This window comes from Mytilus californianus, unplaced genomic scaffold, assembly GCF_021869535.1.
Source record: "Mytilus californianus isolate M0D057914Y unplaced genomic scaffold, xbMytCali1.0.p SCAF_2, whole genome shotgun sequence".
NCBI lineage: Eukaryota > Metazoa > Mollusca > Bivalvia > Mytilida > Mytilidae > Mytilus > Mytilus californianus.
In genome coordinates this window covers 12,302,780-12,316,381 of record NW_026262668.1, presented here as the reverse complement: position 1 = coordinate 12,316,381, position 13,602 = coordinate 12,302,780, and the positions used below count along the sequence as shown (strand labels likewise).

The window sequence follows — 13,602 nt, the reverse complement described above, 5'->3', positions numbered from 1 at the left end:
GGCTTAAATAGTTTGTTAAAAAAGCATATTTGATTCATATGAAAAAACTCTCAGTAACTGACAATATCAAGATGTTTGATTTTTATTAACACAAAATTTGTTACGATTTGGTCGATGTCTTTTCACCATTCCTCTTTATTCGCAATACATACTTTATTCGCAGGTAAATTCTTGGATGTAATAAATTTCAAAATGAGGCGGAAAATACCAAGGGGTATTCAAAACTCCAAAGTCGAGATCAATGACAACTGCGTGAAAAAAAAATTCACAAAACACTACAAAGAAAACAAAAGACAAAAACAATCAAAAACTGCGTTGATCTAAGGTGCTTATATATATTTGAAATAATCAATTTTCAATATTTCAATACATATTGTTTAAAAAGGAATTTACCATTTTTACAATTCAAGTTATCATAATCTCATTATATAACGCAATTTGAAATACAAGTTAAATGTGACAACGTTAACTTCTGGCGGCTGCTTCTTGTTGCTCTTTGGATAGATTCGGACGACTTGTTTGTGATTTACTAGGATGTACAAAACCCATCTGGGAAAGATCAAGAGTGTAATTCTCACATTCTTTGATAGCAGCATCTGGAACCTGTAGGTAGATTGGTGTAGATTTTTATTAAAAGGAACACGATATCGCTTATAATCAATTAATGTTAATGAAGTCATATGTATATCATTTATTCAATAGTTATACAGCACCACTGAAATTATGAATGCGCATCTGGTTCAGTAAAATAAGTACTGTTTATGTTATTGTTACAGACAACGTAATTATCATTTTCGTATTTGTCTATGTCTCAGATGGCCCATAAACATTTGCAAAGTTGAACAAGCATTTTTTTGTCAAATATAAAGTTGGCATACAGGTGTCTGTCAAATAATATAAGTTCATGTCTATCCATATACATTTTTAATGAACGGCAGCATTTTACAAGATTTAACGATTTTATTTCTGTTTGCTTATAGGTATGCATGACCTGTTTTATGTGCATTTACTGTACACAAAATTGAAAATTAATTGAGATCACTATTCATTACACAGATGGCCAACTGATTGACGATTTGAGGGTATCACTGTTGTGCCGACATGGAATATCATTGATATGTCAATTTTTGTAAAAAAATTTTGCTGTGTCTTTCCTAAATAGGTTGAACGTTGTTATCAATTAAGACTTGTTTATATTTTTTCGTTTGGGTTTGTAATATATTTGCCTGCGGGTTTATATAATCCGTTCATCCTATTTCGACTCTTCAAAATTCAAGAGTCAATCCTAAATTGAGGTAAATTATATGGCCTTCCAAATACCGTTTCGATTCCTAACATAACTGAAGAGACATTAATTGTCGAAATACGGATATGGTGTACACATTTTTGCACCTCGTGTTTGCGGTATACCATCTTTTCCGCAAATTTATTGTTTTCTGTTTGGTATTAAATCAAAAATTAAGATCATTTGGTTAAATCTAGTGATCCGTTTATTTGGCAATCGCCATGGTAGTCAGCAGGGTTTAAGAACATGCGTTGTTCGACCTGCTAGTCAAATGTGTTTTGTTAAAATATACTTTTTCACTTTTTTTGGTCTTTTGGAAAATGTTGTTTGTGCTGTATTTAGACCCCTCTACAAAGAAAACACGTATAAAAATTGCGGTTTTTATCCAACGCAATCATAGATTTGAACGTTGTTTTCAATTTAGACTTGTTTTCTAAATATGTTTACATACACAAATTTACTTGGCACTGCATAATATAGTGGTCGTCCATATTGTTCATGACGTTATCGTGTAAAATCCACTATGAAGTGCAACAGTCATTTTATACGTTTTTGTTTATACCCTTTTGTCTTCAACGATCACTACTCAGAAAACATGTTTAATTAAGGCGACAATAGTTTACTAATGTTCAAATTACATAAATTAATTAATTAAGTAGACAAATCAAAGTAACAAACACAAACTTAGGGAATCATATGAACTGCAAAAGTAGCGAGACCGGGTGCATTGACAGAGTAAATAGTTATCAAAGGTACCAGGATTATAATTTAATACGCCAGATGCGCGTTTCTTCTACATAAGACTCATCAGTGACGCTCAGATCAAAATAGTTTTAAAGCCAAACAAGTTCACAGTTGAAGAGCATTGAGGAGCCAAAATTCCAAAAAGTTGTGCCAAATACGGCTAAGGTAATCTATTCCTGGGATAAGAAAATCCTTAGTTTTCCGAAAAATTCAAAGTTTTGTAACAGGAAATTTATAAAAATGACCATATAATTGATATTCATGTCAACACCGAAGTGCTGACTACTGGGCTGGTGATACCCTCGGGGACGAAACGTCCACCAGCAGCGGCATGACCCAGTGTTGTAAAGAGTTATCAAAGATACCAGGATTATAATTTAATACGCCAGACGCGCGTTTCGTCTACATAACCGTCTCCTGATATGCATGCGTTCCCTGTCAAGTGAATCAGATGAATATTCTATTATTTAACCCCGCTATATATAAATACATATGACTCGAGTAAAACAAACTCGGCAGATGTCTTTGTTTCTAGTAGTTCTGTTTGTGTTGGATGGAGGATCTAAAGTTGTCTCTGTTGGAGGTATTTTCAATCAGAGTTAGATATATGATAAAATACTTCTGCATTGCATAAAACCGTATCTTTTAGTTTCATTGATTTATTTGAATACTGTTTCATCGACGTATAACCTTTTGTTTAGTTGCTAATATTTACACTAGGCGTTAAAACTGGAGCTACTCGCAATACCTTGGTTAGTGGTGTATAGCATGGATGATGATGCTCTTTGGTTGGATTGTTTGACTTCGTATTGAAAGCAGTCAGGAGAGCCCATCTTCTGTTTGGACTTCTGTTTTGACTACTTGTATGCATCATGTTGGAGTGAAAAAATAAAGCATCACCTATCAAAGAACTGCATTATTTGTAACAAATGATATAAAATGCTTGTACTAATGTACGATTTAAAAACCATGATCAGTGCGTGAACAAATTTTGAAACATAGATATATCTTTAACGGTTATTTGTGTTAACGAGTAAATTTTTCATTGGCGTATAACTTAAATCTACTTACATTCATTATGTTTTGTCATTGTTATTGCTGTTAACAAATCTAACGGAAAATAGTCAACGTAATACTTGACTTTAGGATCTTGTTATGAACAATATAATAGTAACGTTAAATAGATGATATAATCAACCATGACTGCTTACCTATTCAAAGCATCCGAGTTCAACCAGATTTTTGATCAGATCGTGTTAATCAATCTTTATTTTTATGTATTATGTAGAGCATTATCTTTCTGTCTGTATCTTTATTTGCAATCGCGTTCGCGTTCATCGACTATTAGTTTTGAATGCCTCCTTAATATCGCATTTTTAGTTTCCCAACTGTGACTGCAATAGATAGGTTTCGTTTGACACAATTTGAGCAAAAGTTACTTCCCTTTTGTCGTTATATTGGAGGGCTAAGTACGCAACTTTCTTCATAAATCAGATTGATTTTGATTTTTGGTGTTTTAACGCCACTTTTAAGCACCGTTTTTGGGCTATTTCGTGGCGGCCAGTTTTTATTGGTGGAGGAAGCCGGAGTGTCCGGAGAAAACCACCGACCTTCGATAGGAAAACTGACAATCCTAGTCAATTAAGATTGGAGTCGAGTGCACCCGCACGAGCGGGGTTCGAACTCACAACCTCAGTGTTGACTGGCTAGTGATTACAGTAGTAACTACTTAGACCACTCGGCCACTGAGGCTCCTCTTCATAAATCAGCCAAGTTTAACTAGTTTACTGACTGTTAGACTTTAGAAAGGGTTTTTTTTCTGAACATTTTTAATTCCTTTTTACCTTGCTTGATTCTTCAATACGATCTTGGAAAGATCTCTTATCAGACGTGTGTGTATCGCATATTTCAATTTGGTTGGTCAAAAAAGAAAATCAACCGTTTATTCCTCAAAAATGGCGACCAAAGGAAATTACTCAAACTCCAATTACGTCATTTACAACCTATCTATAGTTTTCGTTAGAAAATGAAATATCAGATTAACTGAGTACTAAGAAATCTAACCTGGATTCATTTCACACCATATCAATGGACAACGTTCTTTAATCTGATCAACTCTTCCAGTGTCTGGTATGGCTTGTTGTCCATGCATCAATTCATGATCGAGTCTGCCACATGTGTGCGAACATTCCAATATCTTCAATTTAGGAAAATGTAATTATCAATAGAATGAACTTGAAAATTTGCATATACAACCAAGAATAAAAATTAGAACGATATATCAAGTTTCGCAATGAGAAAAAATAATTTTTACAATCGAAGTGTCATGAGTGAACTATCAATGACTTACATCTGGAAGTGGATGAATATGAAATATTAGGAGGAAATAACACAAATCATTTTTCATATGATATGATATGAAATTTCGTTCAGTTAGAACTATAAGCAAAAAGATTGTTTAAATAGAACTATGCCCTGCAAGATTTATGAAAATTAAAATACATTATATAAATGATTAAAACAACACACATCATACATTTGTCCCTTTTTGTATATATTTAAAATGAATGGTCTATAAAAAGATCTGAACACCACGTATTTTTTTTAAACTTCACTTAGCTCTTTATCAAAACATATTTAACATTTTTGTTTTAAAGTTTGATTTAAGTAAACACAATTATAACGAAGCACCTATACTATTAAGATCAACATTTTCATAATTGAGAGAGATAAGTTGGTTGTCGAAAATTACTAGTACTATTTAAACTGCACCCACAATTATGAATATTTCAATTACGGAGGACGTTTAATAATTACTATTATGTTGCTCCTGAAATTTGGAAACAGAAAATTTCTTTTATTCGTTCAAATTCATGTCTTTTTTGTTGATAAATGAATAAAATTACAAAGTTTCATTACTTGATTTGAGTGGATGCATATGAAACACTTATTTTACCTGCAAACAGCCATTTTCTTTTGTGCATTTATCAAGGGCAATAAAAACTGTCATCATGTTAGGTAGCAGGCAGCCATTCTTATACCAATATCTTAAATGTGCGAAATGACATGATCGTTAGCGTGTGGAGAAGGGAAGGGTTTACATTTTGGTTGCATGACATCTCAATATACATTGGGTACTTCTATTTGTATCATACAAAACTCTTCTAGTTAATAAGTCTCTGTAGATAGTTGGATGATATTTACACTATGACGACTTAAGTTTGTTACCAATTGGGATTAAGTTCAAAACGTTGTAATTCTTAGTATAAAACACTTTTCGGAGCAAGTTGGCCATTCCGCTGCGTGCAAAAGTGGCAGTTTTGTAGATACAGAAAAAAAAGTTGAGATTCGTAGAAGATCTGTTCAAAGCTCAATTACAGGAAAGTGAATTCTTTTAGCTCTGTAAATTTTCTTAAAGGAAAATTAATTTCTGTTAATTCCTCAAAGCAAATTTTATTTTTTTAAATTTCATTAGGGGAAACTTGATACTGTAAAATTCCCTTAGAGGAAAAGTGATGTAAAATTGATTTCCTTTGAGGAAATAGTTTGTTCGATTTTTCCTTTGAGGAAATAATTTGTTTGAAATTTCCTCAAGGAAAATTTTAATGTACCCGATTTCATTAAAGGAAATTTTGAAGCAATTGATTTCCTTTGAGGAAAAATTATGTGAGAAGTTTCCTTAGGTAAAGTTTTTCCCAGGGGGATTTGATAATTTTCCCCCTAAGGAAAAGTGATTTTTCTCAAGGGAAATAAGATTTCCTTTGTGGAAATAAGTTTTCATCAAAAGAAATTTAATAAAATGGGCAGAACTCTTCCAACAATGGTGCAAAATCCAAAACATTTAAAGACAAATATCAAAGAATCAATACCATGTTAGTCCATAACTTATTTTTCTTTCTCTTCAAAAATTAAGATGCCAACTTTTGCACGCAGCGGAATGACAAACTTGTCCAGCCTGTGTTATGATATATTATCATTGGACTCATCCAAATACATAATGCATTAATTGGCTCGTTATTGGATATTCAAAGGTCAGATAATGTCGTTCGGCTCTAGTGTAAAAAAAACTTAAAGAGATGGTAATAAATCTTACATACTACTAGTTGAGCAGTATCTGCTTACTCTTGCAGAGTACATATGATCACCCCTAGGTTTTAATGAAGTTCGTGTTTTTAAATTTCTATGTAGTGTTTTGTGGACTTGTTTGTCTTTTCGTCGTCTTTCGTTTTTTGCCGTGGTGTTATCAGTTTATGTCGACTAATGTTTTAATGTCCTCTTGGTATCTGTCGCCTACATTTTACATCTGTTGTAATGGCATGTGGTTTAACGTTTATATTATGTTAATATTACCCGTAATCCTGATGCCATAAATGAGAGCCACCAGTGAAAGCCTCTTTACTGACTAATTTTCCATGATAATGGTATACCTCTTCTCCCATGAGCTGAAAAGAAGAACTATATTTATTGTTAAGTAAATTGTTGTACTATTAATGAGAAAATCTTTTAGTTATTTGTTTAAATAGAATTACATGCTCTGTGCGTTCATAGAATACCGTAAAATGGGTTATTTTGGTTGTAGTTTTATTTCGGTTTATTTGGTGCCTCCAATGAAAGTGCCAATATTAAACACACGAAAATAAAGCAAACAGTAAAAATTGAAATGCTAACACGCGTAGCCAAATTTGCAAATAAATACCTGGTATAATTTGATAACACTATATAATTTTTACTAAATTGTTAATTTTGGGAAATTGTTAAGAAAACACAACAAGAATTTGTATTCACACATGTCATAAATGTCATAAATATGCCAGGCTATTGCTGATTAGACGCTGTGGTAATAAGAATATCAAAACTCCTTTTAATCCTTTATCTTCAATTAATTAACATGTACTGCCAGAGGCATAAGGATTAAAATTTAAATCCTTAATCGTAAATAGATTAACATGTACTGCAATAGAGATGATTAAAATTTATTTCATATGATATTTGTAAAAAATTAATAATCTTTTAAAAAAGTGATTTTAATGTTTAAGATTTTGTTTCAATTTTCTTTCAGCTTTGAACCACGATATACGGAATTATTTGCAATTGCATCCGTATCCGATTTTTTCATTAAGTAAACTTTGTCGTGGATTAAGTTTGAGAAATTCAATGATATTTTGTCAATTAACGGGTAAATAAAGGCAAATATGAATGAGCTTGCTCCCTACTGTTATTCCAAAATTAAACATATCAATTGGACGAAGCACTAAAATCACACACACTAAAATAAAACACATGCCTTTCGAGAGAAAACTGCCAAAATATCCCGACGTCAAATTTCCCAATTCACGGTAAGACTTTTCGCAATAACATGGTGTAAGCATTTGTATATTGTTGGTAATGGCCAAAGATTTTATAGGTTGCCATTGTATTATTTAGCTGTTTTAAGAGCTATATAATTGAAAACTTACCTTTTCGCATGTTCCTGCTACTTTTAGTGACCTACTAACCATTCCACTGACATCATTACCGGGATGTGACCATACAATTAACTTGGCCTCTTGTCCTTGACCATCAGAAACCTTCAAGGTTAGAAAACTATTGCAGTTGTTTTTAATTCTAAGAAAATATGAACACGAGAAAACATCAAACACCTGCGAAAATAGCTACTTCCAGTTTGCACAAAGTCACTTCCGGTTGATACTTTTCAAGGTCATGTGTCACCGAACCCTTATCAAAAGACACTTTGGCTTTATTATGTATCAGATTGAAGTTATATTCGATTTACCTTAAATTTTAGCATTTTAGGGGCAATAACTCCTAAAAGATATCATCAGATCGCTTCGGCTTGAATGTACCATTTCTTCTTCTCAACAACCAAAACATCAGTTCTTTTATATTTAGCTTTTATAGTATAAGTAAGGATGCACACACAAGCAAAGGGCAAAATTTAGAAAATGACCTTGACCTTTGACTTTGACACCATTTTCTTTTTGGTAGACCAAGGACCTCAAACCAAGATACCCTAGGTCTTTATCACTTACGGTTCATGTGTTACATTTACACATATGGAGTCTCAGTATCGCTTCGGTTAATATTAACCAAAGCATCTTGAGGATTCAACGAGGCAATTTGAAAAATAAATTTGTCGATTTCTTTTACGGTTGCGAAGGAGATGCGCAAACAAGAAAAACAGTGTTTGGTGAGATAACTCTTACACAGAAAAGTGTTCGTTTAAACAGTGTCAGTTTTAAAAGCGTTTATTTTGTTCTATATCATATATCAAATATCTTAGCGACATCTTGCGAAACAACCAAACAGCGCAAGAAAAAAAATTTGGCGGAAAAAAAAATAATCAGAACTAAATCAATAGGTCTTTCCACGGAAAAGTGGAAAGACCTAATACAAGTTGATCATTTCAGTCAAATAAGAGAATATTTTGTCAGTGTATTAGGTTTTCCCAGAAGTCCTAGTAACGAGAGAAAGAGCTGCTAAGCGAGTTTTTTGAAATTTTCAAGATTTGTAAAACATTTATTATTCCTAATGACATTGCATATTTTGCATCTCATCACACTTTTATAAAAATTAAAAGATACACCCAACAATCTGTCTGTGAAACGATTTTAAAGAAAAAAATATCAATACAATATTTAAATTCAGCAATTTAAGTTACATATTCCAAATATTCAAGACTTTAAAACACAAAATATAAAGTAAGATCGATTATGAACACTATAGACAAGAAAAGGCCTACACCACAGACAATATTGCTATCCGTTCTATTTCTTTCTAATATTGATTAATTACCCTCATTTGATTGTCTTCAAGAATCTGTTCTGATGTTGCATTCTCGAATACTTTCTTTACTTTTTCAACCTCTTCGTTATCAAGTAGTCTCCTACAAAGCAAACATTTAAAAATATATTCAAATGATTCTAGCCAATAATTTCACCTTATACTATCATAATCACTTTTAAAGGTCTTCTTTAAAAAATATTGCATAATTTAATAACATACCTTATTTTGCAACTTTAACATAATTTATACTGAAGTTTTTGTTTTCTTTTCTCAGATTCATTCTGTTCTGTGTAATAATTCCATCCGAAAATGCTGGCTATAAACGATTTGTCTACATTATTTATCATTATGAAATGATTTATATGATTTACCTTTCAAAACACTTCATTTTGCGTTGATCAAAACGCTTTTGGAATGCAACACCAACATTAAATACATTTTTTTCTTTTTATAATTGTAGTTTTATGTTTTTTTTTATGTTATCATTTATTAATGCTTTAACTCACTGTTCAGATATATTTATTGGTGCATAAAGCATTTACCTTACTAATATGTAACCATATTTGTCAAAGTTTTGTTTCATCTTATGTGTGACTTGGAAGTCATCACGATAAAACAGGTATTCTGCAAAATAAATTTAAAGTATTTGATGAGAAATGTAAGCAGGATCACAAAAGTCAAGTTAGTAATGAATGAGCGTCTCTTACAATAATATATCTGCAAAACTAAACATTTTATTTTATTTTGGGGATTTTAAGATCATTTAGTTAAGGGAATAATGTCTTCATATACAATTTCAACATTGATTTTCTTTGCAACATTTTGCCATTTTCTTTGACATGGCACTTACTACTGGACATAATTCCAACCCCGAATGACGGATGATGCATCATGGATAGCAGAAGATGCTTATCTTGAAGATGTTACTGTTTCCACTCTCATATCTAGACCGTGTTTAATTACACAAGGTGTAAGATTTAGGTCTCGTAATTCTACCTTAATAATTGCAGTATCAGCGCGTAGATTGTAAAGTTAAATTATACATGATTGACTTGATATTTGCCTAACGTCCAGTAGCTAATATTTCAAGCTTATTTTGGACAATGAATCATAACATATAAACAAGTCACAAGTAATCGATTTGTTTGATAGTTACATCAATATTCTAATTACCAATAGTGTTGTCATAAGTAGCTCTTTGAATACACTAGTCATTTTTGGGGCCCTTTATAGCTTGCTGTTCGGTGTGAGCCAAGGCTCCGTGTTGAAGACCGTACTTTCACCTATAATGGTTTACTTTTACAAATTGTGACTTGGATGGAAAATTGTCTCATTGGCACTTATACCACATCTTTTTATATCTATGTAATCCACATCTCCATTCATTCAACTACATGTATATAGATGTCCTAGGTTTATTTTTCAATGTGTTATCTCAGTTGTGGAGTTTATATTTCATTCTGGTATTTTTTTTTCTGTTTATTGCATTTATTTACAAAATTAATCTTCCTAACATAAACTAGACGGTTAGAGATATTTCCCAAATAATAGATTTCAGAGATACGTTTTGCGTATTGTAATCAATTTGATTTTGGCATAACCTCTACACAAGTACTACTACTACTATGGTTAAGGACACACACCTGAGTTCAGTTTAGTGCTTTCTGTAGCCATTGCTGTAATAAGCCTCTCCTGTAATACAATTAAAAAAGTAAAATCTTTTGTGAAATTTATAAAGTATATGAAGTTAACATAAAAACCGTACTGAAAATAAGAAAATATACTGCGGTAATCTCATAAAATAAATTCCGCTTTTTAAAATTCTCTTACTGACATATGCACAGGTTTTTCAAAGTTCCTGCCCATGACAATGCTTTTGAGTATAACGTTAGAAAGACATGATAGGTGATGCATGAACAATAGGGTAGAACCTTTTTAGAGTGGTTTTATGACAGATATTCTGACAGTACTAGAGAGTGCTGATCTTACATGTAACTAGTTACATGTTGGTTATATCTTGGAGTTCATTTAATCCTGTCTGGTATCGCTCTTAGACCTATAAAATTTAAAATGATACTGTATGTATATTGTTATACCTTTGTAGCGTTATGTCAACGAAGACGTTGAAGTCATTAAAATACATTTTTCCATTAGTGGACGTTATGAGGTAAACAAGCGCAATACTGATTTGAAACATATTAACTTTTTGAAAATTGATGAAAATATGGCTGTAAATTAATGATGTGTAAGAAGAAGGGCCAACACTATTTTATAGATTGAAGAATCCTTACCTTTGAATGTTGTAAATATTGTTTACTTTGATTACTGTACTAAATTCACGTACACATTCGTATCTGTTTGATAATATATTAACTTATGATAATAACTTATCTCGGTCAAAAGAGGACGCAACTACGTAGCATTTATCTTACTTATCCCTATAAAAATTTATGTAACAAGATTGTATTTGAATTTATAATGCATGCGCTATTATATTTGAACTAATTTCTATAATAAGAAGATATCATACCTTTCATAATTATATTTGTTAGGACAAAGTTGTCTCAAGGGGTGGGGGATGAGGGGGTTCATAAATTTGTAATCACCTTAGCAAAACACTACGTCTCATTTAACTACAGACATGATTTCAATAAAACTTTCAATCCAAAAATTGCGATTCATCTTCCCTTCCGACAGTAAAATCCTTTTTTAAAGAGGGGCGTCCGGTTGTGCATGATGAATAAATTCTCAGCCAAGTCCGGTTAGAATGGGGATGTAAAATCCGATCCCATGCCCTGTACTTTAAAACTCTCTGAGAGGTCCGTAGGTGGCAAGTTCCAATGCACAATTTCTGTCCCTATCCTTTAGTGGCAGTCCAAATTGTAATTTTATGGTTTTTTGACATCACCAATAATGAACTGTTTGAATATTTTTATTTACACTCGAGATACACCAGGAAACAAACACTTTCCATCGAAACTATTTAAGTACGTTTTCAGGACACTTTACGCAGATTTACCATCAGTACAACTCCCACGTTATTTTCTTTATCGATTGCACTGTAATATATAATAAAAAAATCTTTTTAAAATGAATGCTCTCCCACATCCAAAATCAAGACATAAAGTACAAATTTTTTTATCAGTAATAAATCACATGGTATAACTTATAAATTCATTTTGGTATACCTATATATGTCGTATTACGTCAACCTTTTTTGAAGTGTTAGACATTTTTGAAGACTACTGTGGAATTTATTGCATTAAACTATTTTTAATTGAAAGGTCTGAAACTCGACAGAATAAAATATTCGTAAGTGTCTAAATTTTATTGACCTAATTTCTTATTTCACAGTGACAATAATTTTCAATCACAAATCCATGATAAAAAAAAATATCATTTCAATTTACTATGTATCTCAGTTAGGTTTATTTTTTATTTTGAGAGGACCCCTTGTTTTTCGTCAACTGTAATCATAAGTCTAAGAGTAATCCTAGGTATAGACCTTGTTTCCGCAAATATCTAATAACAATAGAAACAGACGTAAACAATATATATTATATATACATGTAAACAAGCCTAAATTGAAAACAACGTTCAAACCTATGGTTGCGTTGGATAAAAACCGAAATTTTTATACGTGTGCATGCAAAACAAAAATTTCTTGGTAGAGGGGTCTAAATACAGCACAAACAACATTTTCCAAAAGACCAAAAAATGTGAAAAAGTATATTTTAACAAAACGCATTTGACTAGCAGGTCGAAAAACGGATGTTCTTAAACCCTGCTGACTGCCATTGGCAATTGCCAAATAAACGGATCACCAGATGTAACAATAGGGATCTTAACTATTAATTTAATACAGAAAACAATAAACTTGCGGAAAAGATAGTATACCGCACACAAAAGGTGCAAAAATTAGTTCACCATATCCGGAGGTAATTGAGAAAATTATATGGCCTTCCAAATACCGTTTCGATTCCTAACATCACTGAAGAGACATTAATTGTCGAAATCCGGATATGGTGTACTAATTTTTGCACCTTTTGTTTGCGGTATACCTTCTTTTTCAAAAGTTTATTGTTTTATGTTTGGTATTAATTTAATAGTTAAGAGTCAATTAGTTACATCTGGTGATCCGTTTATTTTGCAATCGCCAATGGCAGTCAGCAGGGTTTAAGAACATCCGTTGTTCGACCTGCTAGTCAAATGCGTTTTGTTAAAATATACTTTTTCACTTTTTTGGTCGTTTGGAAAATGTTGTTTGTGCTGTATTTAGACCCCTCTACCAAGAAACTTGTGTTGCATGCACACGTATAAAAATTGCGGTTTTTATCCAACGCAATCATAGGTTTGAACGTTGTTTTCAATTTAGACTTGTTTATATTCTATTCCTTTGGGCTTCTATTATATTTGCCTTCGGGTTTATATGATGGCAGGACAATCTATCTTCAACAAGCGTGCATCTATCCAGGTGAAATCGGATGCAGATAAGAAACTTTTGCAATTCATTGTACAGTGAATTTTTACTGCTTATAAATAAATTAAAAATTTAAATGAAGTTCAAGATTATTTATGGTTTAAGTAAGGTAAGTTTGCAACGTTCATAGGCCAATATTACAGAGATGTTAAGGACGATGCTACATAATAAATTATTCTTTCCTGTATCTTTTCTCGTCTTTTTCATTTAGACCATCAGGTTCTAAAGAATGGAGCTGGTGGATCCAAAAGTTTTCTCTTCTCCTTCTCGCCGTGGTATCCCACTCAGTGTTCACTTATATGATTTGAAA

At 32.2% G+C, this 13,602-nt stretch overlaps 1 protein-coding gene across 1 annotated transcript; it reads right to left on the bottom strand.

The window, feature by feature from the left end:
- Positions 1–321: 321 nt before the first annotated feature.
- Positions 322–10,498, bottom strand: LOC127729255 (ectoine dioxygenase-like). The gene is made up of 9 exons (XM_052236994.1): positions 10,456–10,498; positions 9,355–9,436; positions 8,822–8,912; positions 7,486–7,596; positions 6,380–6,471; positions 4,986–5,076; positions 4,094–4,226; positions 2,778–2,929; positions 322–603 (listed from the first exon to the last, which is right to left on the bottom strand). Exons 1-9 carry the CDS (start codon positions 10,484–10,486, stop codon positions 466–468), a joined length of 921 nt encoding a protein of 306 aa, XP_052092954.1. The 5' UTR covers positions 10,487–10,498; the 3' UTR covers positions 322–465.
- Positions 10,499–13,602: the final 3,104 nt, after the last annotated feature.